The sequence below is a fragment of the Fusarium pseudograminearum genome, chromosome 3 (assembly GCF_000303195.2).
Source record: "Fusarium pseudograminearum CS3096 chromosome 3, whole genome shotgun sequence".
NCBI lineage: Eukaryota > Fungi > Ascomycota > Sordariomycetes > Hypocreales > Nectriaceae > Fusarium > Fusarium pseudograminearum.
In genome coordinates this window covers 2,735,563-2,758,841 of record NC_031953.1, presented here as the reverse complement: position 1 = coordinate 2,758,841, position 23,279 = coordinate 2,735,563, and the positions used below count along the sequence as shown (strand labels likewise).

General features: G+C 48.9%; 7 protein-coding genes across 7 annotated transcripts, besides 5 other annotated features; 5 read left to right on the top strand and 2 right to left on the bottom strand.

The window, feature by feature from the left end:
- Window positions 1-2,446: 2,446 nt before the first annotated feature.
- On the top strand, window positions 2,447-4,336 carry FPSE_06171 (uncharacterized protein; the record flags this gene model as incomplete). The annotated part of the gene is made up of 2 exons (XM_009259289.1): window positions 2,447-4,212; window positions 4,297-4,336. 2 exons carry the CDS (start codon window positions 2,447-2,449, stop codon window positions 4,334-4,336), a joined length of 1,806 nt encoding a protein of 601 aa, XP_009257564.1.
- Window positions 4,337-4,889: 553 nt separating this feature from the next.
- Window positions 4,890-7,603, bottom strand: FPSE_06170 (uncharacterized protein; the record flags this gene model as incomplete). The annotated part of the gene is made up of 3 exons (XM_009259288.1): window positions 4,890-5,633; window positions 5,690-6,936; window positions 6,985-7,603. The coding sequence occupies 3 exons, from the start codon at window positions 7,601-7,603 to the stop codon at window positions 4,890-4,892; spliced, it is 2,610 nt and encodes an 869-aa protein (XP_009257563.1).
- Window positions 7,324-7,381: a microsatellite.
- An 871-nt stretch (window positions 7,604-8,474) lies between the features above and the next one.
- FPSE_06169 (uncharacterized protein) lies at window positions 8,475-9,774 on the bottom strand (the record flags this gene model as incomplete). Its single annotated transcript, XM_009259287.1, has 2 exons — window positions 8,475-9,163; window positions 9,213-9,774. 2 exons carry the CDS (start codon window positions 9,772-9,774, stop codon window positions 8,475-8,477), a joined length of 1,251 nt encoding a protein of 416 aa, XP_009257562.1.
- Window positions 9,775-10,635: 861 nt separating this feature from the next.
- Window positions 10,636-10,704: a microsatellite.
- Window positions 10,705-10,861: 157 nt separating this feature from the next.
- On the top strand, window positions 10,862-12,134 carry FPSE_06168 (uncharacterized protein; the record flags this gene model as incomplete). The annotated part of the gene is made up of 4 exons (XM_009259286.1): window positions 10,862-10,920; window positions 10,989-11,011; window positions 11,068-11,210; window positions 11,280-12,134. 4 exons carry the CDS (start codon window positions 10,862-10,864, stop codon window positions 12,132-12,134), a joined length of 1,080 nt encoding a protein of 359 aa, XP_009257561.1.
- A 2,344-nt stretch (window positions 12,135-14,478) lies between these two features.
- Window positions 14,479-15,258, top strand: FPSE_06167 (uncharacterized protein; the record flags this gene model as incomplete). Its single annotated transcript, XM_009259285.1, has 2 exons — window positions 14,479-15,135; window positions 15,190-15,258. The coding sequence occupies 2 exons, from the start codon at window positions 14,479-14,481 to the stop codon at window positions 15,256-15,258; spliced, it is 726 nt and encodes a 241-aa protein (XP_009257560.1).
- An 84-nt stretch (window positions 15,259-15,342) lies between these two features.
- Window positions 15,343-15,369: a microsatellite.
- Window positions 15,370-15,893: 524 nt separating this feature from the next.
- On the top strand, window positions 15,894-17,307 carry FPSE_06166 (uncharacterized protein; the record flags this gene model as incomplete). The annotated part of the gene is made up of 2 exons (XM_009259284.1): window positions 15,894-17,045; window positions 17,110-17,307. The coding sequence occupies 2 exons, from the start codon at window positions 15,894-15,896 to the stop codon at window positions 17,305-17,307; spliced, it is 1,350 nt and encodes a 449-aa protein (XP_009257559.1).
- Window positions 17,308-17,852: 545 nt separating this feature from the next.
- On the top strand, window positions 17,853-23,087 carry FPSE_06165 (uncharacterized protein; the record flags this gene model as incomplete). Its single annotated transcript, XM_009259283.1, has 10 exons — window positions 17,853-17,975; window positions 18,393-19,289; window positions 19,446-19,930; window positions 19,980-19,991; window positions 20,055-20,123; window positions 20,176-20,278; window positions 20,699-21,540; window positions 21,586-21,610; window positions 21,892-22,010; window positions 22,091-23,087. The coding sequence occupies 10 exons, from the start codon at window positions 17,853-17,855 to the stop codon at window positions 23,085-23,087; spliced, it is 3,672 nt and encodes a 1,223-aa protein (XP_009257558.1).
- Window positions 18,255-18,284: a microsatellite.
- Window positions 18,642-18,700: a microsatellite.
- Window positions 23,088-23,279: the final 192 nt, after the last annotated feature.

Sequence of the window (23,279 nt, the reverse complement as noted above, 5' to 3'; positions counted from 1 at the left end):
ACCAGCGCCATCAGTCTCAAAGACCTTGAGACCCCTTTTTTCTGCGACATGGAACGGTGAACCCTTCTTTTCCCGGATACTCCAACCACCCCCCAAAAAAGAAATCCCAAAATCGTATTCTGCGTCAAATAACAGAAAAGAACGGACAAGAGATCAGAGATCGGCAATGGACAAGACAAGCGAACCCCAAACTAAGGGTCCATGCGAAAGAGACTGTGAGATTGCTCAAAAAAAAGAGGAGAGCATTTGTCTTGATCGAGTACCGTCTACATGCCTTGGAAGGCCTTGCTTGGCCCTTGCTTGGCCCTGTTGCTGCATCGCGATCTGCGATGGATGGATGCTGATCTCCGCCTACGGCCATTGGCCATTGCTTGCGCTGAGTGAAAGGCAGCATTCAACGTTTGTGTTGCATTGTGGTGCACTACGATTTCTTTGAGGGGAAAGATCCTGCTGTTCTTTTTGTCTCTACCAGGTTTTGGGGTTTCTTATCCCACCCGGCCCATCGCATCCCTCTGAGTTGCGTATCGATTGCGGCTGGGGAGGTTTCTGCAGATGGATTGATTATTATTTTTAGGTTTATTCGCCATCCCGGCAGGTTGGCAACAGGGATATCTAACCCCAAGAGATACCGACAGTCCTCTCTCCAAAGGGTGAATGCCTTGACAACGGGCAAGCCAACAAAGTCTATGTTTGCGGCGTCTCGACCGTTGAGAATATATACATACATAAGTCGGTAGGTACAGCTGTACAGTATAAATTCCGTACCAGCGTATTGGAGAGGCTGTTGGGCTGAATCTAGGTTCGACGTCATGAGTCGAGAACCCTGGCCTGCCAGCGTCATGCTTTTTTTTTGTAAGACGGGAAGGGCAAAGGTTGTGTATCACCAAGAGCATGAACTAGCATCGATTGCTTTTTTCTTCAGTACCAATCTCACTGAACTGGAATATTCAGTCGAAATGGAGTGAACCCTGGGGTTAAATGGTGATGATTTAGTACCTCTCATAACGCAGGGTCCTCCCAAGTCCCATGTGAGGGTATGAATGGACCCTCCTCTTGGTTGTACTAGATAGTAGACTAAAAGTTGGAAAATCTACAACATTTCCCACTCAGTTGTCAAAAGCAGTCTACTAGCAATTTAATGTATTCGGTACCTGCCAGAGACTCTAGCTCCTAGAACTTAGCACCCAAGTAACTCTCCACTTGTTCGTTCCCCATCCCGTCCTCAATTGTATGGTACGGCAACCACCCCCGTCGTTCTTGCCTTCCCGGTATGTACGGTATATTCTGTCTGTATTGTCACGAGAAACCGTGACGCCTTTGATTTTTCTTCTTCCATCCTTCCCCCCTTCTATTCTACTCTTCAAATAAAGATATTTACAGATAATATTATCTGTGACTAAAGTTCGCCTCTCATTCTGGAGCTCGCGTATCTTTTTTCGCCCTTCTTACCCACACGCCCCTCTCTACCTCTCTATCCGCGTGTGCATCGTACATCCTCTTCCTCTACGACCCTACGAAGCTGTCCCGGATTGGTAAGTTGTCTTGGTTGTATGACGATCTCTATCTATCCTTGCTGCACCTCATCTTCTTCAGCGCGCCTCGTCCTATCCTATTCTGTTCTTTCCTTCTTCTTCTCATTCCTACTGGACTGGACTATTTGAAAGGGAAAACGCCGTCTTCTTTTTCATTCTTTCACCCCTCCTTAGACGGTCATTATTGCCCGTCCGTCCTCCTGGTATACATACATATATTTCGAGCCCTCTAGGATCCGTCGGAGCCCCAGTCCGTCTCCCCTGAACCCTGGTAAAACAAGTGGATTCGACTTCGGCAGCCGTTTAAACTGATTCCCATCATATTAAAACCTATGACATCTTGAAACTACTTTCTCATAACTCCCCCCACCAAATTCATACCCTACCTCATCTTTATATACTACATCAACATCCTTCCTCCTATTACTCACTCCGATCTCGTTCTACGACAATGATTCACCTCCTACTCGCGATACGAATTTTGTAATCTCACAATTCTATAGAATCCATGTATATCTTGAATCCGGCTTGTCCTCGTCATCTGGACACACTCGCATCCACCTTCATGCCCTCGACACGATTTCAAAGGCTACGCCAAGAAGACTGCAACTCTCGTCTTCAACAACAAAACCAGCGAACACGACCATATAGCAGCTCATAAATTGGAAAAGAGATCGCATAGAGTTTTGGATATCGGTATTTTATTTCGTTTCATCAAAAAAGCAACACACAGTATTGTATTGCTTTGCGCTTTCCCACACAATTTGCGACGGCATACGGGATCGCACCTTGTTAGAGAGTTTCGACGACCGCTACGACAGGAGAAGAACGACAAAATCGAAAATACGACATTATACCCAATCTAATTTTCATTCTTCCTCGTTTATCGACACACGCCCAATCTATAGACGTTCATGTCCTCAAACAATACGTCGCAACATTCTGCGACCGACTCTGCCTCCGGTCCCGGTCTTCAAGGACCGCGACCTTCCGACCCGCCTACCGATTCCGACAGCGAAACCCCGGGCTCAGACCGGCAGCCACAGCAAGTAACACAATCACAATCACCTACCCCAGGTTCACGCCATCGCGATGTTGCACCCCGAGATTTTGTCCGCCTCTTCCAATGTCAGATTTGTTCGTTACCCCTTAGCGAGCCTATAAGTCTACCATGCGGCAAAAGCATGTGCCGGCGCTGTCTGCCTGATACTCATCTACGTGCCAACATAACGTACCCTGCAGCTCGCGATCGACTTCGCGGATTTCGATGTCCATTCGAGGATTGTGGGAAAGATCATGCTCTTGACGATTGCGCTGTCGACGTGGTTCTCAACAAAACAGCTCAACATGTGAGGGAGGAAATCGAGCGTTCCAGGCACGAGTCCTCTACTGCTGAGGTGTCGACAAGAGTCATGTGGCAAGATCCATGGGCTGCTGCGGGTGTTGCGTCCATGCGGAATGATGATGGCGCATATTCAAAAGTCATACCAGGTGGAAAGGTCATAGCAACATATCGCTTGGCAGAAGAGGGTGATTTGTCTTACGAGGCTGATATTGACTATGACGAGATCATTTCGGCCACCCCGTCACCACCCCCGGATACCGATGACACAGGCCTCGTTCGAAAGGCGCAGGATGCTACTCGCGCTGAAATGGACTGTCAAGTCTGTTATGCGCTTTTCTACGATCCTCTCACAACCACATGCGGGCACACTTTCTGTCGGTCCTGTTTACATCGCATCCTCGACCATTCACGGTATTGCCCAATATGCCGTCGTCCACTAGCCATCAGCCCTCTACTTAATCAGATTTTGTCGCCACCCAATCAGACTATCAAGAGAATCATCGAAACGTTTTGGCTGGAGGAAGTCAACGCGCGGAAAGAAGCATTGGATGCGGAACGTACTGCACAAATGCAAGATCACGATACCTCACTCTTTATTTGCACATTGTCGTTTCCTCATATGCCGACGTTCTTACACATCTTTGAGCCACGATATAGACTCATGATCCGAAGAGCGATGGAGGAAGGGCACCGCACGTTTGGTATGGTGATACCAAAACGACGACAATTTCCCGGGGACAGTGATTTCCACGAGTTGGGCACCTTACTCAGGATTGTCAACGTCCAATTTTATTCAGACGGCCGGAGTCTCATAGAGACGGTTGGTCTATCGCGCTTCCGTGTTCTGGAACACGACTTCCTTGACGGATATATGGTCGGCAAAACTGAACGTGTCGATGATGTCAGTCTCGAGGATGAAGAAGCTGCCGAGGCAGCTGAAGCAAGTCCAATAGAGTTAGAATCTAACCAAGCGCCAATGCTGGAGGGTGACAAAGAATCTACAGAGCCAACATCGCCATTACCGCGCTCAAGTTCATCCAGTCCACATATGCCGACATCAGTGGCTGACATCGATATAATGTCAACACAAAGTTTAATGCATTTTGCCTCATCCTTTGTCGCTCGAATGCGTCAGCAAAGTGTACCGTGGTTGGCAGAACGAATGTTGACTATATATGGCGAATGCCCAGAAGATCCCGCCATCTTCCCTTGGTGGTTTGCTAGCATACTACCAGTCAAGGACATTGAGAAATATCGACTCCTCGGAACATCCAGTGTACGTGAGCGTCTCAAAATCTGCTGTATATGGATTGTGGAATGGCAGATGGCCCGATGGTAAGTTAAATCCAATTACACAGTTCGCTTTTTCTTTTATCTATTTACTCCTTGACATCCTTTTTACGCTGCAACTCCTTCCAGTGAGCGTCTGCTCGTCGTCGTTCTCGGTCTCTCAGGCTAAAACGACGTCTCCCTTTCCAGGACAAAGCTGATTGACGGCCGTCCAGGTCTTACCACGGCTGCACCATCCTCTGATTGACAATCACTGCCCTACTATCTCTCTCTCGGCATGGTTCTGCAATTCGTCCTCGTACTTTTCTGCGTCATTGCACAATTGCTGTACGAGAAACAAAGCGGTCTGCGGAGTTGATACCATCCCACTTCTGACACAGACAGGACCATCCCGACGCGAAGATAGTTAGGGCGACTTGATTTGTATCATGGTATCGCAACGCATGTTACATGAGAAACGCTTGCAACGTGTTACGTGTTTGGGCATTAGGAAGGACTAGAAGAGAGAATTGACTGCGGAAAACAAAATGAGTCCATCAATTTGGTCTATAAAGGTCTAGAATACTTTGTCCTTGTTTTCACGCCCAGGATTGGGGCGGCAGTCAAGTTTTCTGATATCTACCAAGATGTGTGGGTGGATAGGAGGCATTTAGTCATAGCATCCTTGATTTTGCGGATACCATGTTCCCATCTGTAGATATTTTCTATCATGCAATTACTCTTTACCAATGATCAGCCGCTCCATTCGTCTCCTGTGCTGCAGTGGCATCGCCCCATTCAGGTCCAACGGTGAGAGATGGTGTTTCGACCCAAGTACCTGGCATGACATTGTCGGCTCCGCCGTCTCCTGCTGTAGAAACAGGCGGCTCATTATCGTTCCCATTCCCGCTTCCATTTCCGTTTCCGTTTCCGTTTTCGTTGGCATCATCCGCTGCCAAAACACCAACGTTGTTGTCTGCACCTTGCCCAACACTGCTCACACCATCTTTTGGCTGGTCCCAGTCGCCGCTAGCACCTGGGTAAGTATCATTGCCCCAGTGGTCTCCAGCCTTACGAACAGTCTCATTGCTTTTGTTCGAGCCAGTGCCCCATTCTTGATTCTGAGTCGTCTCTTGAGTGTCGCCGTTGCCCCAGTCGATAGGTGCTTGGTTGTCGTTGGTGTTGGCCCCCCAAACACCATTTTGGTCGTCGCCACCACCGCTACCACTTTTGTCATTGCCGTTATTGCTGTTGTTGTTATCTTGGCCAGCAGCATCCCAGCTACTCTGGCCATTCTGAGGATCACCGGCTCCATCGTTCCAAGTATTTCCTTGATCGTTATTGTTGCTACCACCCCAATTGTTCGACGCTGCTCTGACTGAACCCGCTGGCTGGCTGTGTTCTTTGGAGGCAGTTCGAGCTCCTTGGCTGCCCCATGCGCTGAACTGGGATTTGTTTCTCTTGGGCAAATACGGGTTGTCCTTTCCCTGATTTATGTGTTAAGTCCGGTTCTGTGCTGTCTATCACTACTATTAATACTTACTGTGAGGCTTGGCGGCCCAACGTTGTTGTTCTGGCTGGCCTTGTCCTTGCTGGAGGCAGGAGCGGTCTTTTCTTGGTAGCTGACTGGGGTTGGGAAAGGTCCTGGAGGTCCTGCCATGCCATACCAGGGAGGAGGGGGCATTGTTTGGGTGATTGGGACATGGGGGTATGCCTCTGGGGGTGGGACACCTGCGTAGTGCTGATGATATGGCGACATATGCGAGTAGTTGGGGTATTCCTTGGGGTTGTTGAAGCCATAGTAGTAGGGGTTCTGCATAGGGTGAGGCATTCCCATAGGTAAGGGGCGATGTGAGCCGTTGCGCTCAGGGTAGAGGGCATTGCTTTGATGGTTGCCATAGACAGGACCATGGTAGACTCGCATGATATTCTGTTCTGAATCGTAGTAAGCATTTGGTGCCGGGTCTTCAGGGGTTTCGATCACGCGTTCCGTCTGAACCACTTGCGCCCGAATCGGTTCGATCAGCTGTGGGCGACGCATGTGAGGGCCTGGAAGTCCTTCGGGATAATTGCCCTTCTTGACTCCATCCTTGTATTTGGGTTGCCCATTTTCTTTCATTTTCATTTTTCCTGACTTGCCTTGGTCTTGTTCCTTGGTTGCTTCAGCAGCCTGTTCTTCAGCTTCTGGTTCTCCGGGGGTTTCTGGCCCTTTATTCGTCTCTTTTTCAGCCTTTTGCTTCTTTTTGTTCTTTTTCGGCTGGTTGTTTGCCTTGTCTGACTGTTTGTTTTTGTTCTTCTGCTTGCCTTTATTTTGCTGCTTAGACGTCTCCTCCTCTGGCTCGGCTTCGTCTTCTGTTCCTTTGGCCGACTCAGAAGTTTCACCGTCAGCCTCTTCAGGTTCCGGTTCAGGTTCCGGCTTTTTGGCCTTTTTGCCACCCCTTTTGGCGTTTGCCTTTTGCTGCTGCTTCTTGTTTTTCTTAGGGGGATCAGGTTCGGATTCTGATGTTCCAGGCTCAGACGCTGGGTCTTGATTCTTTTTGCCCTTTTTCTTGCCCTGTTTTTGTTTCTTGTTTGATTGCTGCTGTTTCTTCGGTGGTGGTGTCTCGGGCTCCGATTCCGAAGTGTCCTTGGCAGAATCAGAGGCGTCTGAGTCTGGCTCCGGCTCCTTTACCTTCTTTGCGCCCTTCTTCTTGTTCTTTCCAGATTTCTGTTTGTACTTGGGGATTTCTTCTTCCGATTCAGATGTCTCGGGGCTAGGGGGAGGTGTGTGTTCCTTGCTTTTTTTCTTGCCTATCCTCCTCAATATCTCTCGACCCTTGATGCATCTGTGACACTTACAAGTCGGGTCCGGATCCGAGTCCCAGTCGCTTTCAGAATCAGCCTCGATTTGTTTCTGTTTCTGTTTTTGCCTTTGCCTCCTTCTTCTTCTCTTGTTCCTCTGTTTGGCAGAGGTATCTGAACTCTCAGCGTCAGAATCGGTTGCATCAGAACTTGATAAGGTGTCGGACTGACTGGAGTCTGACTCGGGCTCAGATTCAGACTCTGTACCAGACTCGGATGTTTCATCAGGAGACTCAACTGGGGTTGTGATGACGGTTTGCTTCAAAGCAGATTTAATGGGGCCATCTTCGAAGCGGACTTTCTTGATCACAGTCTTGGCTTCGGTAACAATAGGGACAGGCTCGGGTTCGGGTTCAGCTTCAGCTTCAGCTTCAGCTTCTGACTCGGGATCAGGGGGAGAGGGGGGGATGCTGCGTCCTGTACGAGGGTAGGTGATTCTGACAGTGTCTTCCTCGGACTCGTCGTCAGTAGTAACTTGAACGCGCACTACTTCTCGTTTCCTGTTCTTGGGGGGTTTAGGCTTGGGACTGGGAATGGGACGAAGGGCAGATTCGATTGTTGTTCCAACTACCCACTCGCAAAAATGCGATGGGCCTTTGAGCTTGCGGTTCGTCATTTTGAGTCGGGACAATTCGTCACTGAGGACGACTTATCATCGCAAGAGAGAGAGTACCAAGATGTGATGTTTCTTTTAGGGTCAAAAATGCGGCAGAAGTTGGTGTCACCAATTGAGTTTATGTGCAGGGTGAAAAGTGGTTGTTGGGGTTGGAAAGTAGAAAGGCGAGGTGATGGTTTATCACTGGCAGCTGCTGGCAGTGTCAAGGCAGAAGTGAGAGCAACCTCCTTCTTTCCTCGTCAAAGAGGCAGGTACGGGCAGCTCAACCACTAACGGCATAAAAGATGGGGGAAAAAATTGAAAAATTAATTATTCGCAGTAGGGAGACTGCTTAACTATATTTGCATCTTCCTCACGTAGATATGGTGTCTTTTCTTCTTCAATATGTCGGCCTGCCTACACAAATACCCTGGTTCGTTTATCTTCCGTTTACTTACAAACGGGTAAGCCAGTGCAGGTAGATTTAGCATACCTAGGTAGCGAGGGAACGCCAGTACGGTGATAACATGTTCCCACTGACATGCTCTGTAGAAACGGATTCATGGATGCCTAAATGAACGGGGCTGATCGAGAAACTACAAACATTATGGCAGCTAACAACAAGAAGAAGCCTGCATCGATCTGCTTTTCTTCCATGCAAACTGCATGAAGGTAAAAAGAGGCAAATTGCCGCTGAAGATAGCTTGAAGGAATGTATGTCTAAAATATTAAGGGGCGGCGTGAAGCACTTGGTCTCAAGACAGAATACGGGAGGTCAACATATTTTCAGAAAACGCCATCAGAATCACAGGATGCGTTTTTCTCATCTGGTCCCACGCTTCTATACTTCCCCTTCTATCTATAGGCTAATTAGGGGTTCCTCGTAAGTCTCCTAGATCTTAGGAGCAACAACTAGGTATCCTTCAACAACGGCGGTGATCAATCGGTTGGCAATGGCTTGAGATGGTGGCAGTCGTAGATCACCCTCTTTGTATCCTTCAGGGGCAGACGCTCCAAGAGAGCTTGTTCCGGATTGGAGAGCCTTGCGAGCCTCCTCCAACGTGAACCACTTCGCCGCTTCCAACTCCTTGTCGTTCAGGGTGATCTTCTCTCCATCACCAGGGAGCGCCTGAGCAATAGCACCAATCATGAGACTAGCAGGGTATGGCCATGGCTGACTCGAGTGTATGACGACTCTACCGACACGGACACCACTCTCCTCCCAGACCTCGCGTCTAACCGACTCCTCGATCGACTCACCAGGCTCAAGAAAACCGGCAAGCGTGCTGTACCAGTAAGGAGGCCAGCGCTTCTGGCGGCCGAGGAGAATCTTTGTACCATCTGCGGAAACAACGGCGGCAATCATAGTGGGGTCCGTTCTAGGGAAGCAGATGTTAGAGACGCCATGGCGAGTGGCACAATCTCCTCGAGCCTCGCTGCTCTCTCCGCCCTTCTTGTCGGCGGGAGGGCAGACACGCTTGTAGCCCGCGTGGACAGAAAGATTAGGCTGGCCGCAACCAGCACAGAAAGGGCTTCGTGAGTTCCAATCAATCATTGATCTAGCCTGAGCGTACAAGGCGGCTGGAGGCGTTAGTTTTAACGGTCGAGTTCGTTGAAAGTTTAAGCTTACCAGCTTCAGGAGAATGGCCCATGGCACGAGGGTTCTTGTCTAGAGACATTTCCTTCTTCTCCTGCTCGGCCAAGAAGCTCTCGGCTTTCTCGACATGGTTGCCCTTGGGGGTGATGTCGACGGCGAAATAGGGATGGCCCAGGATATCTCCGTGATCAGTAGAAGAAATGTGGTCGTTCTCGTTTCCCTCTTCTAGCATGCCGAGGAAGACAATGAGAGGGGTCGTCTTGGTTGAGTCAAAGTCCTGGATAGCTTCGTCCTCGGTTTGCGCAAAGGGGTCTGATCCAATCAAAGGCTGAACATCGCTGAAAGTGAAGTATGCTGGCGTTCTCTTGTCGACAACCAGAGGGTTCAGTTCGCTGAGAGCCAGATATCGAGCTGTGGGACTGGCAGCAGCCTTGCGAAGAAAGCCAGTGTCGGCACGAAGGAAAGAGAACCTGTTGATACGGCTGCCGGCATAATAGTTGACGACTTCTTTACCGAAACGACGGGTCAACATGGAATCGTCGTTCTCGAGAGCTGCAACTCTCGGCAAGTTAGGTGCTGCGGTGTCTGATGACATTTGGATGTTTTGCGCAAAGACGTTTGAGTTGTATATATGTATTTGTAATGAACCTGGAAGGGACGGTTATTTGTGTAAATGGAAAGCACGACAAACACTTGAATGTCAGCGTGAAGTCGAGATTATCTCTACTGTTTGAGAATATGGCTTCGGTCTTTGATGTGTTGAAAACTGCTATCGGGCGTCAAAGAGGCGAGTTCTTATAAGCAAGTGGTAGATCGGATTTAAGTCCGAGGTAGTGAGTGAGTGACCCATTATTTTCCTCTAGGGCCAGCGGTGAGAAGGTGCCAGCGATTCAAGGTGAGTAGAATAGAGTGACAATATTGCGACTGCGGCCCATTTGCCTGCAGTGCCGAATGGAGTTTCTGATGACTCAGAATCTTTTGTGATTGGTTTTTATCTTGGCGATGCAATGGATCCATGTCCATCTCTTTTTATGGTGTTTGTTATGTAAACCGTGGCCATGACCTCGTTCAAGAATAGCTGATCAGATAAACGAAACATTCACGATCGTGGTCCTGCATTTGACACAGCCCCTTGGTTCATCCAGTCATCCCAATTGGCTGTTTCTTAAACAAGACTTTGCAGTCTTATTGGCATTGGCATTGGCATTATCGATTCTAGATCTGATCAGATCTGGATCCTCAACTTATTAACCTTTTCTCTTCTTCATGGCGTTGCTGAATTCGGACCCTGGCACTGTTCTCAGCCAAGCTCAGGCCTCAGGGACACTTCTAGCGCACATTTCCCCGCAATCCATACCTATTCCTCTTGTTAATATAGTGACGTCTTTGTCTGGGGCACGGGACCATTCCTGGCAATCCAATCTTTGGCCAAAAAAAGTCTGTCCCGCAACCCTGTTCGTCTCACTCTATCTTGTCTTGTCTTGCCTTGCCTCCCTTTACGTTGCGTTTTCTGCTTCGCGTCGCCAGCAACGAATACTATTAGACCAATTGCTTCCCTTCGACTTTGACGAATGCTGTAGTATCGCGACTCAGTTGTCTCTTTTGGCTTACTAGGACGGTTTCTGCTACGAACTGGGGGTGGACGTTGCAGCCTGCTACCTGTCGGTCGTCCAGGGTTCATCATGACTCCGCCAACTGCGAATCTGAATCTCGATGTTGAGGCTATCTCGGGCATTTGCGGGTATGTCTCTGACCTCTGATCGCTTTGTATGTTAATTGTGTCGGTTGCTAACCATTCGTGTTTTAAAGTTCAATCTCAATTGCCTGCTGGGGTATGTCGCCATAACTTTGTTTGTCTCTCCTGTTGAGCACCACTGATCGCAAATAGTCGTCGTCTTCTCTCCTCAAATCATCCAAAACTTTCAGCGCGGCAGTGCCGACGCCCTCTCAATTCAATTCATCATTGTCTGGCTTCTTGGCGATGTCTTCAACATTCTGGGTGCCGTTCTCCAGGGCGTCCTGCCAACCATGGTATGACCAACGCCCAACTTGCCCATTGACCAATTGAAAAGCAAAATACTAAACCAATTCGCTTTCTAGATCATCCTCGCCATCTACTACACGATCGCTGACATCGTCCTCCTCGCCCAGTGCTTCTACTATCGCGGTTTTACTTGGCGCGACGCCCCGACCCCTGCGCCGAAGCCTACCACCCCGGCCCCTGGTGAACCCAACGAGCGCACTGGACTCATCGCTCACGATGAACGTCGCGGCTCAGACTGGTCTGGCCTGTCGCCTGCCGTCCCTCATATTGCCGAAGATGCTGCTCCTCGAACTCCGACCGTCCTTCAGACCATTGTGTGGAACACCATCATCGTGGTGATGGTCATTGCCGCTGGTGTCGTTGGCTGGTTCTTGGGTCAGAAAGCTTCTCATGGCGAAAATGACGGCGACCATGATGAGAGAGGTGAGGATAGCCTCCACTTTAGCGTTTCTGGCCAAATCTTTGGATATCTTTGCACTGTCGCATACATTGCTTCTCGGTTACCCCAGCTCATCCTGAATTGGAGACGCAAGACGACAGATGGGCTTAGCATGCTCTTCTTCCTCTTTGCTTGTCTCGGAAACATCACCTACGTCCTGTCTATCTTCGCCTATGATCCCAAGTGCAAGCACGACGAATGCAGGCCTGGCGAGGCTCGTCACATCTATGGCAAATACATTCTGGTTAACTTGAGCTGGCTCGCGGGCAGTCTCGTCACCTTTTTCCTTGATCTGGGTGTTTTCGCTCAGTATTTTATGTACAGCAAACCCGAGACTGTCGCAACTCCTACTCGCCGACGAGTCAACGACAACGTTGTCGAGGAGGACGAGTACGATGACGAGAGTGGTGACGAAGACAGCTGGGATCAGCGTCCCCTACTCCAGAGGGGCGACTCTGTTTACCACCCATGATCTACTATCTTCTATCTCTGACAAGGCTCGCGCCTGAGATGGCAGTTTTTTGTTTTACTTTTGATTTAGACTTTTATTTGTTCACATATCTCCCCTGACTGGTTAGGGCGCATATAGGATCGAACGATGACAGGCGTTTGTTATTACATGATACGGGGACGGAAAATAAGAAAGAAAGGTAGCACATGAACCGGGTCGCTATTGTTACGGAGTTGGAAATATGCTTTACTCATATATTAGATCAGCTCGCCCCGGTGAGTTGAAACTTGTCCATAACATAAAACAAACAGCCTTGGGGCTTTTTTTGAATCAACTATCTCTTCGGTGGAAATGCATATGTATGCGATGAAAACATTTAATAGATGGTAGATGAGTATACATCTTAATATGTATCAGTAGCAACAAGACTTTGGGGGATTAAGAGTGACTGTCATTTGCCTATCTATTTAAATAACACAAGAGATCAGTCATAAAAGGTGTAACCGTATCGATTTACTTGTTGTGCAATTGATTCCTGTATTTCCATCCCATCTTCACAATTACAGCAATATTTTCCATCACCTTTTAGAAGAGCTAATTGCTATGTTGGACGTTCACATGGGTATGAAGAGATTGATTGTCAACAACAAGAAAAACAGCCATTTTATGCAATAAAACCCAGGCAACAAATCAGTTTACATTTATCATTATAGGAAAAGGGCAACATGTTCCACTCGTCTTGCCTCGGTACGTTCTTTTATGCTCATGAATATTTTGCCTGCCAGGAAAGACAATGGAAAACGCAGCATGGTAAAAGACACAGAAAATAACCAGGCAAAGGACTGGACTAGACGCTAGGCAACTGACGATATAATTTTGTCTCTCAGGCAGTGACAGCCAAATTTTTCATTTTCCCGGGCATTGGTTAGACTAAGCCCTTACGAGAAACCAGCCCATGCGTTCGGCCAGGAATCTCGGCGCAATTGAGCACAAGAATCCACAGAGAAATGGGACAAAGGAAATTTGAACCCCAATATGCAGCATTGAGAGCCAAACACTGTTGACTCGGCCCACTGTGAAGTTGAATTCGAGGTCTCCATAGGCCAAAGTATTATGTAACACAGCGGAAAATGGCCCCACATTAGAGGGCAACCAGCCTCCCTGACTAATCGAGACTAGCGCAATCACTGGCAGAAATTCGATTATAAAAATCCTCTCTTCCACCGACCTTTTACTGTTTTCTTTCTTGTTCTTTACATCAGTAGAGTAGACTTTCACCGTCATGTGAATTTATACTTTAATGGCGGCTCCGCTTTGCGGCTTGCTGAGAGTCAGACTATTCGATGTCTGGTTTTCCGTTCCCGGCCCCCTAAAGTAATGTGATTGCTCTTCCTAATCAGCCGCAGACGTCCTCAGAGGTCTGTGACTGTGGGGTGATCTCGACATACCTTTTTATCTTAAATGTGTTAATTTCGTGAGGAATGGACACCGTAAATTGCCGCCATCGCGCTGTGTTGACCAGATAGTGTGAAACCGCGCGATACTCGTTCCTGCGTGCTCGAAGAACATCCTTTCCTCTGGAGCACTCTGCCTTGAGCAGGGCGTTTTCGTTGTTGATCTTCTTCAATCTACGGACACCACTGTTTGATCCGTTTCATGATGCGCTCAAGTATTCGTACCTTGATGCTTCATATAATGATGCCTCACCAGAAGAGTTCATGATGTAAAAAATCTTTGGTCCTTCGGGGCGTGCTACGCCGAGGTGCTCGACTCGCACGAAAATGAAAAAAATCTCTAATAGAAACTTTTCAGGTGGTGGCCGATAAAGTTATCAAAATCTGCACTGCGATTCAGTAGCACACAAGGATGCAATGCTACCTCCATGCACAGTCACTATCGAGCCAAGCACTAGAACGCCCGGGTATGATGTCGTCTTCCACGTTTGCAAGAACCCTGAGTGCCGGTTCTGCACAACCATTTTCCAGTGGATGTGGATGATTTACCGCGGGGTTCAAGTTTCGTTGTATAGCGTCATACTTCAAAATATAGTCAATCATGAGTCTTGTGATGAGGCTACATCTAAATCGTCATCAATATACATACTCTCATACCCTACATATCTCGCCGTAGTCATTGATTCTCATCATCATCATCGGGTGAAAGGCCGCGATAGCACGTGACAGAACTTGGAGGAATCTTGATTCTGGGTGGGTGGGGACCAAAAAAATCTAAACCCGGAGGAAGCCTTCAGGTTGCCCGAGATTCGGACAAGACTTATTGCTTGCGACTTTGACAACGCCGAATTGAATTATCCACCTGAATCCGCATCCTTACATCCTCGGCCATACCTAATCAATCAGTCACGATGGGCTCTATCTGGAACGCTTTCACTGGCGGCAACAAGTCCGGCCACCAGCAGCAACAGCAACAGCAGTCTCAGTCATACTCGCAGCCCACGACACAAGAACCCGCGCATTACTCCTCCTACGACCCCACGGAAGGCCAGGGCGTTGAGTCCTTCCTCCAGAGCTCTACCTTTGCCGACCCCTCGCAATTACATCCCCTCGCAGGCCTCAACAGAGATACGCTTGAATATATTTCCCTCGAGGACTCAGCCTTGTCCGAGTTGCCTGGTGGCCAATCAGTCCTGCCCTCGCGTGGCTTCACAGACGATTTGTGTTACGGTGCCGGAGTTACATACCTGGGTGGTTTGGGAGTTGGAGGTGCTTGGGGTCTGCAGGAAGGTCTCAGAAGGTCGGCCGGCCAGCCTCCTAAGCTGCGACTGAACGCTGTTCTCAACTCGGTTACCCGACGAGGACCTTTCCTCGGTAACTCGCTAGGTGTCGTTGCTATTATCTACAACTGCACCAACTCCTTGATTGGTAGTCTTCGTGGAAAGCATGATGCTGGAAACACTGTTCTTGCTGGTGCTCTGAGTGGTATGCTCTTCAAGAGCACCCGCGGTCTTCGTCCCATGGCTATCTCTGGTGGTATTGTTGCCTCTGTAGCTGGTGTCTGGGCTGTAAGTTTTTACCTATGTTACTGTTGCATATTCTTTGTACTAACCTACGTCTAGATTGTGCGACGATCTTTCTTCCCTATCCCCGAGGCCGTCACCCCGGTCTCTGATGAGCTCACTCTGTAATAACCTTATGATATTTTTATTCACCGTTGTCGTCAAATTGGTCGACCCGTTATAATTGCGCCTTTGTGGAATCAAGGCACCAACGAAGAAGAAGAAAAAGAAGAAGAAGAACGAACAAAGAGAGACGAGCCGAAAGAAGGACGAGGCACGTGATGAAATTCCTGTTGTATAAGAAAGTTATGGCGTGACTAAAAAGCGTTCGACGGAGTTTGGTAGCATGGCAACGGAAATCTCTCCTCCCATGGGCAAATGTACACTATATCAGGTTCGGTCAGCGAGCATTAGACGAATGTGATAGGGGATGGGCGTCTGGTCATTTAATGATACAAATGTTTGAATAGTAGCCAGTGGAATTCTAGACTATGGCAGCGTTTTTTTCTTCTTTTCTTTTTGCTCTCTCTTTCTTATATCACCAGCTCGTATTGCGCTTCTTGGGAGTTGGCACTGGCGATGCAGTTGTTGCCTTGAGCAACGATGGCACCTACCAACTTCATTCACACATCTTTGTTTACCGCAGCCCACAAACATTACATGCCTGCCTAACTGCCACCTACCTCGTCGACTCTCTTCACTCGTATCGCGCGAATCATTTCATTCCTTTCATGGCTTGAACTGTTCACTCACAACCCACCAATATGGACAAAGGGGACAAAACTGACCGAGAGTCGTTTCCGCTCTCTCAGCTTGCTGAAGAGCAGCCACCCGTCGCTCAAGATGTTCTGAATGCCCATCTACCAGATGCCTCACCTCTCAATAACATGGGCAATAATCAGGACAACGCAACAAGACCAACTCTAGAAAAGCTGCCCAAGCAACGCACCAAATTGCGAGTGCCTGCCAAGCAAGACCCAGCTACTGTGAACCTCAAAGACTTCAAAGAGCTCATGATTCGGCTTCGCCTCGATGACTGGAAAGCAAGGGCTCAGATCGTGCACACTCCTGGTCAGGTTGACGCAACAGCCCTTTGGAGCCCACAGTTCGCTGGCGTCGAATCAAATAAACATGGTATGATTTCATTTGATGGGTTTGACCGCACCTGGTTTGTTCCGTTTGATTTGAATGCGCGGGTACCTTCAGGCAACCAAAGTATTGTAGATGATCTCGACAAGCGCCGTAAGGAGCTCGGCCATGCGCACCGCGTGAGGGCAACTGGAGACAAAGAGTTTCACGACAAAATAGTACGCCTCATCGAGGATGAGGTCAAGGAGACGTACCAGAGCCAATGGAACAAAAATGCCGAATCGCATATGGCACCTACACAGTGGATCGATGTCCAGCAGACGTACGACCTTCCTGGGTTGGTCTCCATGATAGCTCGAGCTCGACTGGAAGATGGAAGAGAGTCACTGCCCGGCTACTATCAAGCCATAGCCCTTGAATTGGGGATCGATGGCAAGATAACCTACAAGCGCACCAGTGTGCCGTCCGATGTCGACGTGAAGGGACTCATCTCGCGCCTGGAAAGCTGGTACCCCCATTCCGACGAGCATAGCATTGATGTCATCAAGCGCTTCAGTCGTAAACTTGAGTTTGTCTCAGAGCACATCGACGAAGCTCAGAAGCGGAAATGTCAAACAATGTACCGACAGTTGGGTCGTTTCGTCGAGACAGAAGGACCCGAGTGCGAGTTATCTCAGTGGATATTCAGGCTATGGGCCAAGCCTGACTACAGTGTACCCATCGGAAAATCACCAGACAGGATCAGCACATGGACAAAGCTGAAGGAGGACACATATAAAGACCTCCTTGCTGGAGTGCACATCAACAAGTACCCGGTTTTCGTTCGAGTGAGTTTAGCCGGCGCCCACCATGTATCTGACTTCCTACTGACACTATACCCCTCAGCCCTAGAAGATTCGAGTTCGCCGGTGGTGGTCCGAGTTGACAGAGCTTGAGAAACAAATCGAAACAAGTCAAGGCGAAGCTGGGTTATCAGCAGAGCAGCTGGATTTGTTGGACGAAATGCTCGCACGCCGCACTGATGAAGAAAAAGAGCAAGATGCCAAGTCGAAAGAGGCTCTAGACATGGCCAAGATGGCAATGATGTGACGTGAGACCCCTAATGGTGCATTGCCATAGTTTAAGGACGAAAGGGGATGATGGGAGTGTTGACTGTATTGAATAAATGATGGATAGAGGATAATGTCTGAGGATGAGTCTAATGGAGTTTGGGACAACGGACTACGCGCACTGAGAGTTAAGGACTGGCCTGGAACAATACTGTTGCAAAAGCTGCACTTTGCTTATATATATTGCTAATTTATTTACTGCTGTAAGGAGATTAATAGTGTGCGATGAGTGGATGATGTGTGCAATGTCGAGGTTCATCCGGTGACAGCAGGTCGAAGGCAGCAGAGAAAATAGTACAAAACAATCAGCATTATTATAATAAAGTGATGATAAGGCCATTCTCGATCGAATGTATATAATAAACGTTCAAAACAAACGCCCTGTCGCAGTGACGAGAGAGTGCCAAAGCGGGACAAGATTTATGCCTATCATCTTCACACTCAACTTCAACACTTAACAAACGCAACAACACCCTTTGAAAACACTCTAGTCGACCGCCTGAATTAGCACCTATTCTCTCAATAATGTGTCTCCCATGCTTCCCTTGGACGTGGACCAAGGTTGAAGATCCGTACGACGAGATGCACAAGGCTCCTGATCAGTCCGTCTGGGTACATGATGGACAGGGATGGGAGTTGCAGAAACTGGTAAGATATAGCGTTTCTTTTTCTCAATTTGCTTTCATTTCATTTATTTATTCACATCGTACCCTGTCCTCTTGCATATGTGCAACAGCCTCTGCCAGTGACAGCCACGTGGAGAGCGAAAATTGAGTCGCATCAAATAAAGGCTTTCAACTGGAGTGTTTGATGAAATATAAACATTGAAGACTCGCTTTGTCTGTATCGTTTACTTGGCGCAGCGTTTGCGAGGTCTTGTGCAGATTGAAGGTGATATCTTGACGAGCTGCTCTCTTGTTTTGAGTCTCTTCTTCTTCTTCTTTTTCTTTCTTCTTCATCAGAGAAAAAGAGGCATCTCTAGCCTTGAGGTTCTTGAATCACAGGCCTCCCGAGAAAGAGTTTTCCGCCTTTAATTGTCAGAGTTGGACTCTTTCTTCTTGAAAGAAAGAAGCAATCATGGCTTCGGCAGGCGCGAACCCGCTCAAGTCTCCAAAGACGCCCCGACGACCCAAGACTCCCGAGTCTCGTCAAGTGCACTTTGAACCCGAGACTAAGCCAGCGACGACTTCTGCTTTCGCCAGAGACTTCAACTCTGGTCGTATCACAGGATACACCAGTGCCAATTCTCCCAGCGGCGGCTTCAGTGCTGGCGTCAACGGTGTCAGTGCCCCAAAGACACCTCCTGGAATCAAAGCTACTGCTGCTTCCACTGCTACTGCCACTGCTACTGCCACTGCTACTGTCACTTCTGCCCCGGAGCAAAAGATCGAGACTCAGCCTACAAACTTCCCCGCTCTCGGTTTAGGCGCCAACCAGCTGCAGTGGCATATCAGTGCCAATCCGACTCAGAGCCTCAGTCACCAGCTGCCCGTCAATTTCATCTCGCCCCCTCCTCAGGCCCATCAGCAGCATTTCTTCTCTCCCCCTCAATTTCATCCTGCTTCCTACATCAGCGCAGGGCCAAACAACATCGTCAATCCTCCGACCCCGAGCCCGAGCCCTATCACGTATATCGGTATCGGCCCTCAGTCTCCCGCTCTCACCCTCAACCAAGCCAGCAACATGGGTGACTATCAGAACGCTGCCCCTCCCGTCCACGGGCTGCACTTCCAGCCTCCTGTTCCCGACACCACATTTGGTCCTATGCAGCACGTCTACGTGCCCCGTCATGACGGTGGCCTTGCCGGTTTTCAAGTCGGTGCCCCTGCTTCTTTTAACTATGTTTCTGCTGCCCCTTTTGCTATTGCCCCCTCCTCCTCCTCCTACACCACCGTCGTGGTGCCAAAGACATACTATCTCAACGGCTACACTTACTATGCAAGTTCACGTAGCTGGATTACCGTTTTTCTCTGTCTTTTGTACGAGTTCGCTTGAATCAAGCGCTTCAGTGCTTCTCTCCTGCATCGTCAAGCGACGTGCTAGGATTTTCTATCTCTCCCTCATCTCATCTTCCAAACTTTCATCTCTTTCACCAACATATACTGACTACTTTCACAGCAGCCAGCTATCGGTACCATGGCTCCCCAGCCTAGTGCCTATGGAGGCTACGTTGTCCAACAGCAGCAGCAACCCTACTACGTCCAGCAGCCGACCATGGGCCAGCAGCCAGTTCTCATCGCCGGCCAGTTGCAGCAACAGCAGCAGCAGCAGTTTGTGCCTCAGATGCAGAACGTTCCTGGCGTCCCCACAGTCGGCCTGGCTGGTGGAACTGCTGTGCACGGCACGGTCCCCGTCTTTGCAGGTAATGTCCCTGGTGGTGGTGGCGGCGGCGGTCACATCCCCGAAGTCATGGGTGTCGGTCGTACTGCGGGTGAAGAGCAGCTCCGTCAGATCAAGTTTGCGCATGCGAACAAGCTGTACGAGCCTCAGGAATTCAAGCCCGCCGACGATGACCCTTCCCGTTTCTACTATGTCCGTGAAGTTGACGGGAACTGGACCCAGCGCAACCGATTTACCATTGATCACATGGGTGATTCCAAGTGGTATGTGACCGACGAGGGATGGTTTTATGCCGTCCGACTTCCCAACTAGGCGAGGTGTCACGTAAGTATCTCTACACTCAAATTCCTCGCCGTTGGCTGATGGGATTCTACAGGCGAACCACAGTGCACGAAAAGCACAAGAGCAGCAGAAGAAAAGAAGCCTGCATCACCAACCAGCACACATCCTCGATTTGTAAGTGGCCGTGAACCTAGACACGCATAAAACCAATACTAACGCATTATAGTTGGTCCAAGATCGTTTTAATCAAGCAATCTGCTCATCAGAGCGATGTCAATCGATGGCCAACGGTCAATGATAAGTCGGACAAAGCGATGAGGATGTTGTGTGTATGAGGTTATGGAAGGGGAAACTAGGCACCTTTGGAACAGCATATGGAAATTGCTTTACATAATTCCTCTACTAGGATTCTTTAATTGTATCAATTGAATCGGTAATCTTAATCGTATTGAGGGTGTAAAATATGCCTTCACATGTCGTTGATTTGAACATGTCGTTGGCTTGATATGGTTAAGAAGATATCCAGGTGGGGTTCGCCCGTTGCGTATCCGTACATCCTCGGTAATTGCATCATCGGTCCAAGGTTATCATATCATTCCTCAACAACAACCAGTTACGAGGTCATCTCCCATCTCAAATTTGACAATTCAAAAGACGCAACTCACTAAACCAACTTCTTGGACACTGGAAATTCCATCTCAGAGACAAACTAGTCACCCAGGGCTATAGTTACTGTAACTTCTACCCAGCGCATTCAGCAAGCTACCTACGCAAACATGCTTCTCATCGGTCTCACAGGCTCGATTGCCACGGGCAAATCGACAGTCTCATCAATGCTATCCTCACAACCATATAACCTACCAATCATAGACGCAGACATTCTGGCCCGCAAGGTTGTGGAACCTGGAACCCGTGGCTATCAAGCCATTGTGAAGCACTTTGGACCTACAACGCCAGAGCTACTTGTGGAGCCCTCAGACAAAATGCCAGAAAATGGACCCAATGGAAAAGGCAGGCCTCTCAACAGGCCAGCTCTAGGACGACGGGTGTTTGGCGATAGCGAGGAAAGGAAGAAGGACCGTTCAGTACTCAACCATATCGTTCACCCGGCTGTACGGTGGGAAATGTTCAAGTCTGTGGTCGGATACTACTTCCGTGGCCACTGGGCAGTGGTGCTCGACATCCCACTGCTCTTCGAAAGTGGCCTCGACAAACTCTGTGGTGTTGCGGCTGTCGTTGCTGTCCGCGACCCAGCAATCCAGATGCAGCGCCTGAGAGCGCGCGATCCTCACCTCAGCGCAGAAGATGCTGAGAACAGAGTGCGCAGCCAAACCGATGTGCGGGAAAAGGCTCAGCGGTGCGAGGAGCGAGGAGAAGGCAAGGGGATCGTGCTTTGGAACGACGGACCGCGAGAGGATTTGCAGGTGCAGCTGGACAAGGCGATCAAGGGGCTGAAGAAGGAGACTCCGGACTGGTGGACGTGGTTGCTTCTTGGATGTCCACCTCTGGCTGTTGCGGTTGCGACGTGGAGGTTTTGGCAGAATCTTATTATCAATGAAAGATGGGAGGAGAAGAAAGTGCAGGCTAAACTGTAGGTACAGCCCTTTACTGGCATCCAACTAAAGTTTGAACGCAGAAATGTACATAAGGAAGGAAACACCGTGAGTCTGGTATGGTGGCAGGTGGACTGCATAAAAACCAGTACGGATTTAATGACTGATGGAAATATTAGACCAGCTTTAGTGTATATGTGGCCTAAGAGATCATCAGTATTTTCTTCTGGTCTTCTTGCAGTCCCTGTTCTTATTCAATCCACCTGGGTGGTTAGAGAGGCCGTAACGTATCTCTGCCTCTTATTTTGTGCTCAAGGTCACATGCTATCTGGCAGTGAATCACTGCACCGACTTGTTTTTCATTCATACATTTGACTTGCGTTGGGCAGCAGAGAGCCTTTTATTTTGCTCTCACTTCTTCCACCTTTCACATCCCCATTCATCCCACCTTTTCTCCCTTCTCCAAGAGTACTCAATCAAGCAAGTCAGAAAAGTGCGCCATGGCGCGGTGAGTCTTTCTTCTAAAGCTCGAGGGTCAACGTTTATGCTACCCCCTGGCCTCTGTGGATATCTCTAATATAAATGCAGATCCAGGATGAAGAGCATCTGGGACATCGATCCGTACACTTCGAAAAAGAAGTTGAACACAACGAATTTTGTTCTAAAGATGGAAGGAAGGTGGTTGCAGATGATAACCAAGAAGGACGTCTCCGAAACCGAGACACAGGCCTTCAAAAGCATCGTCGAGACTGTTACCACCCAAACCATCCAAGAAATCAGAGATCTACCGGCCCCTTCATCTTGGGCAGAAATCATTGCCCTCAAGATCTTATTTCCAGGTGACTTCTTTTCATCTGAACATGCGGTTATCGCCCAAGAGAAGTTCCCCAATGCCAACCTGCACCAGTGGAAGCTCAACGAAAACGGTCCCACACCCGGTCTAGATTGGATCAATAACCGGTCCCAATTCACACCAAGAAGCCTTTCCGATTGTGTGATAAGAAGCAAAACAGCCCGAGATACTGCAGAGCTTAAGCGCCCACGATCCAGTGAGGCTGCTGACGACATCGGAAAGAAAGAGAACCCTCTCAAGAAACGACGTTTGGCACCTACGAGTCCTGTCGAGGAAAATGCCAAAGATGCTGTAGATGATACAGTTGACGATACTGTAGGGGACATGGTAAAGGACGTCGAATATCCTGTCGCCGATCCGAGCACTTCCAAGCAGGCGACTCCTCCCCTATCAAATGGCCTTGGAGACACTGGTGATTCTGAGGACTCCAATGAATTTTGGAGTGAATTCGACGACAAGCTCGATGCGGTCCGCAAAGCAGTTAAAGAAGGCACCGAAATCACTCCACGAATGCTAAATGGTCTTCGAAAGGCTCACCTAGCCGCGCTCAAGAAACAGCACCCTGATAAAATTTTCAAGAGTATCAAGAAGCAGCATGCGCAGGAGTTGCGAAATGTCCGAGCCAGGTATGAAGGTGTCATCGCAACATGGCTCAAGGGTGTCGCGAGTGGAGTAAGGGTCCTCCAGACCACACGTCGGGAGCTCTCGATGTCGAGCAACCACGAGGAGTAATGAGCACTATTGCACTCACAGAAGGGAGCCCTGTGATCTGCTTATTTTAAGACTGAGCGTTTCTGTTGCTGTTGGGCGACTATTGAGAGTGACGAGGAGCTATGCGGTATGACATTAAGCTTGGGCTATAGCTATAACTAAATACCTAGTGGAAGATAGTCCAGACTGGCAGAAAGTGGTCAACGTTCTCCA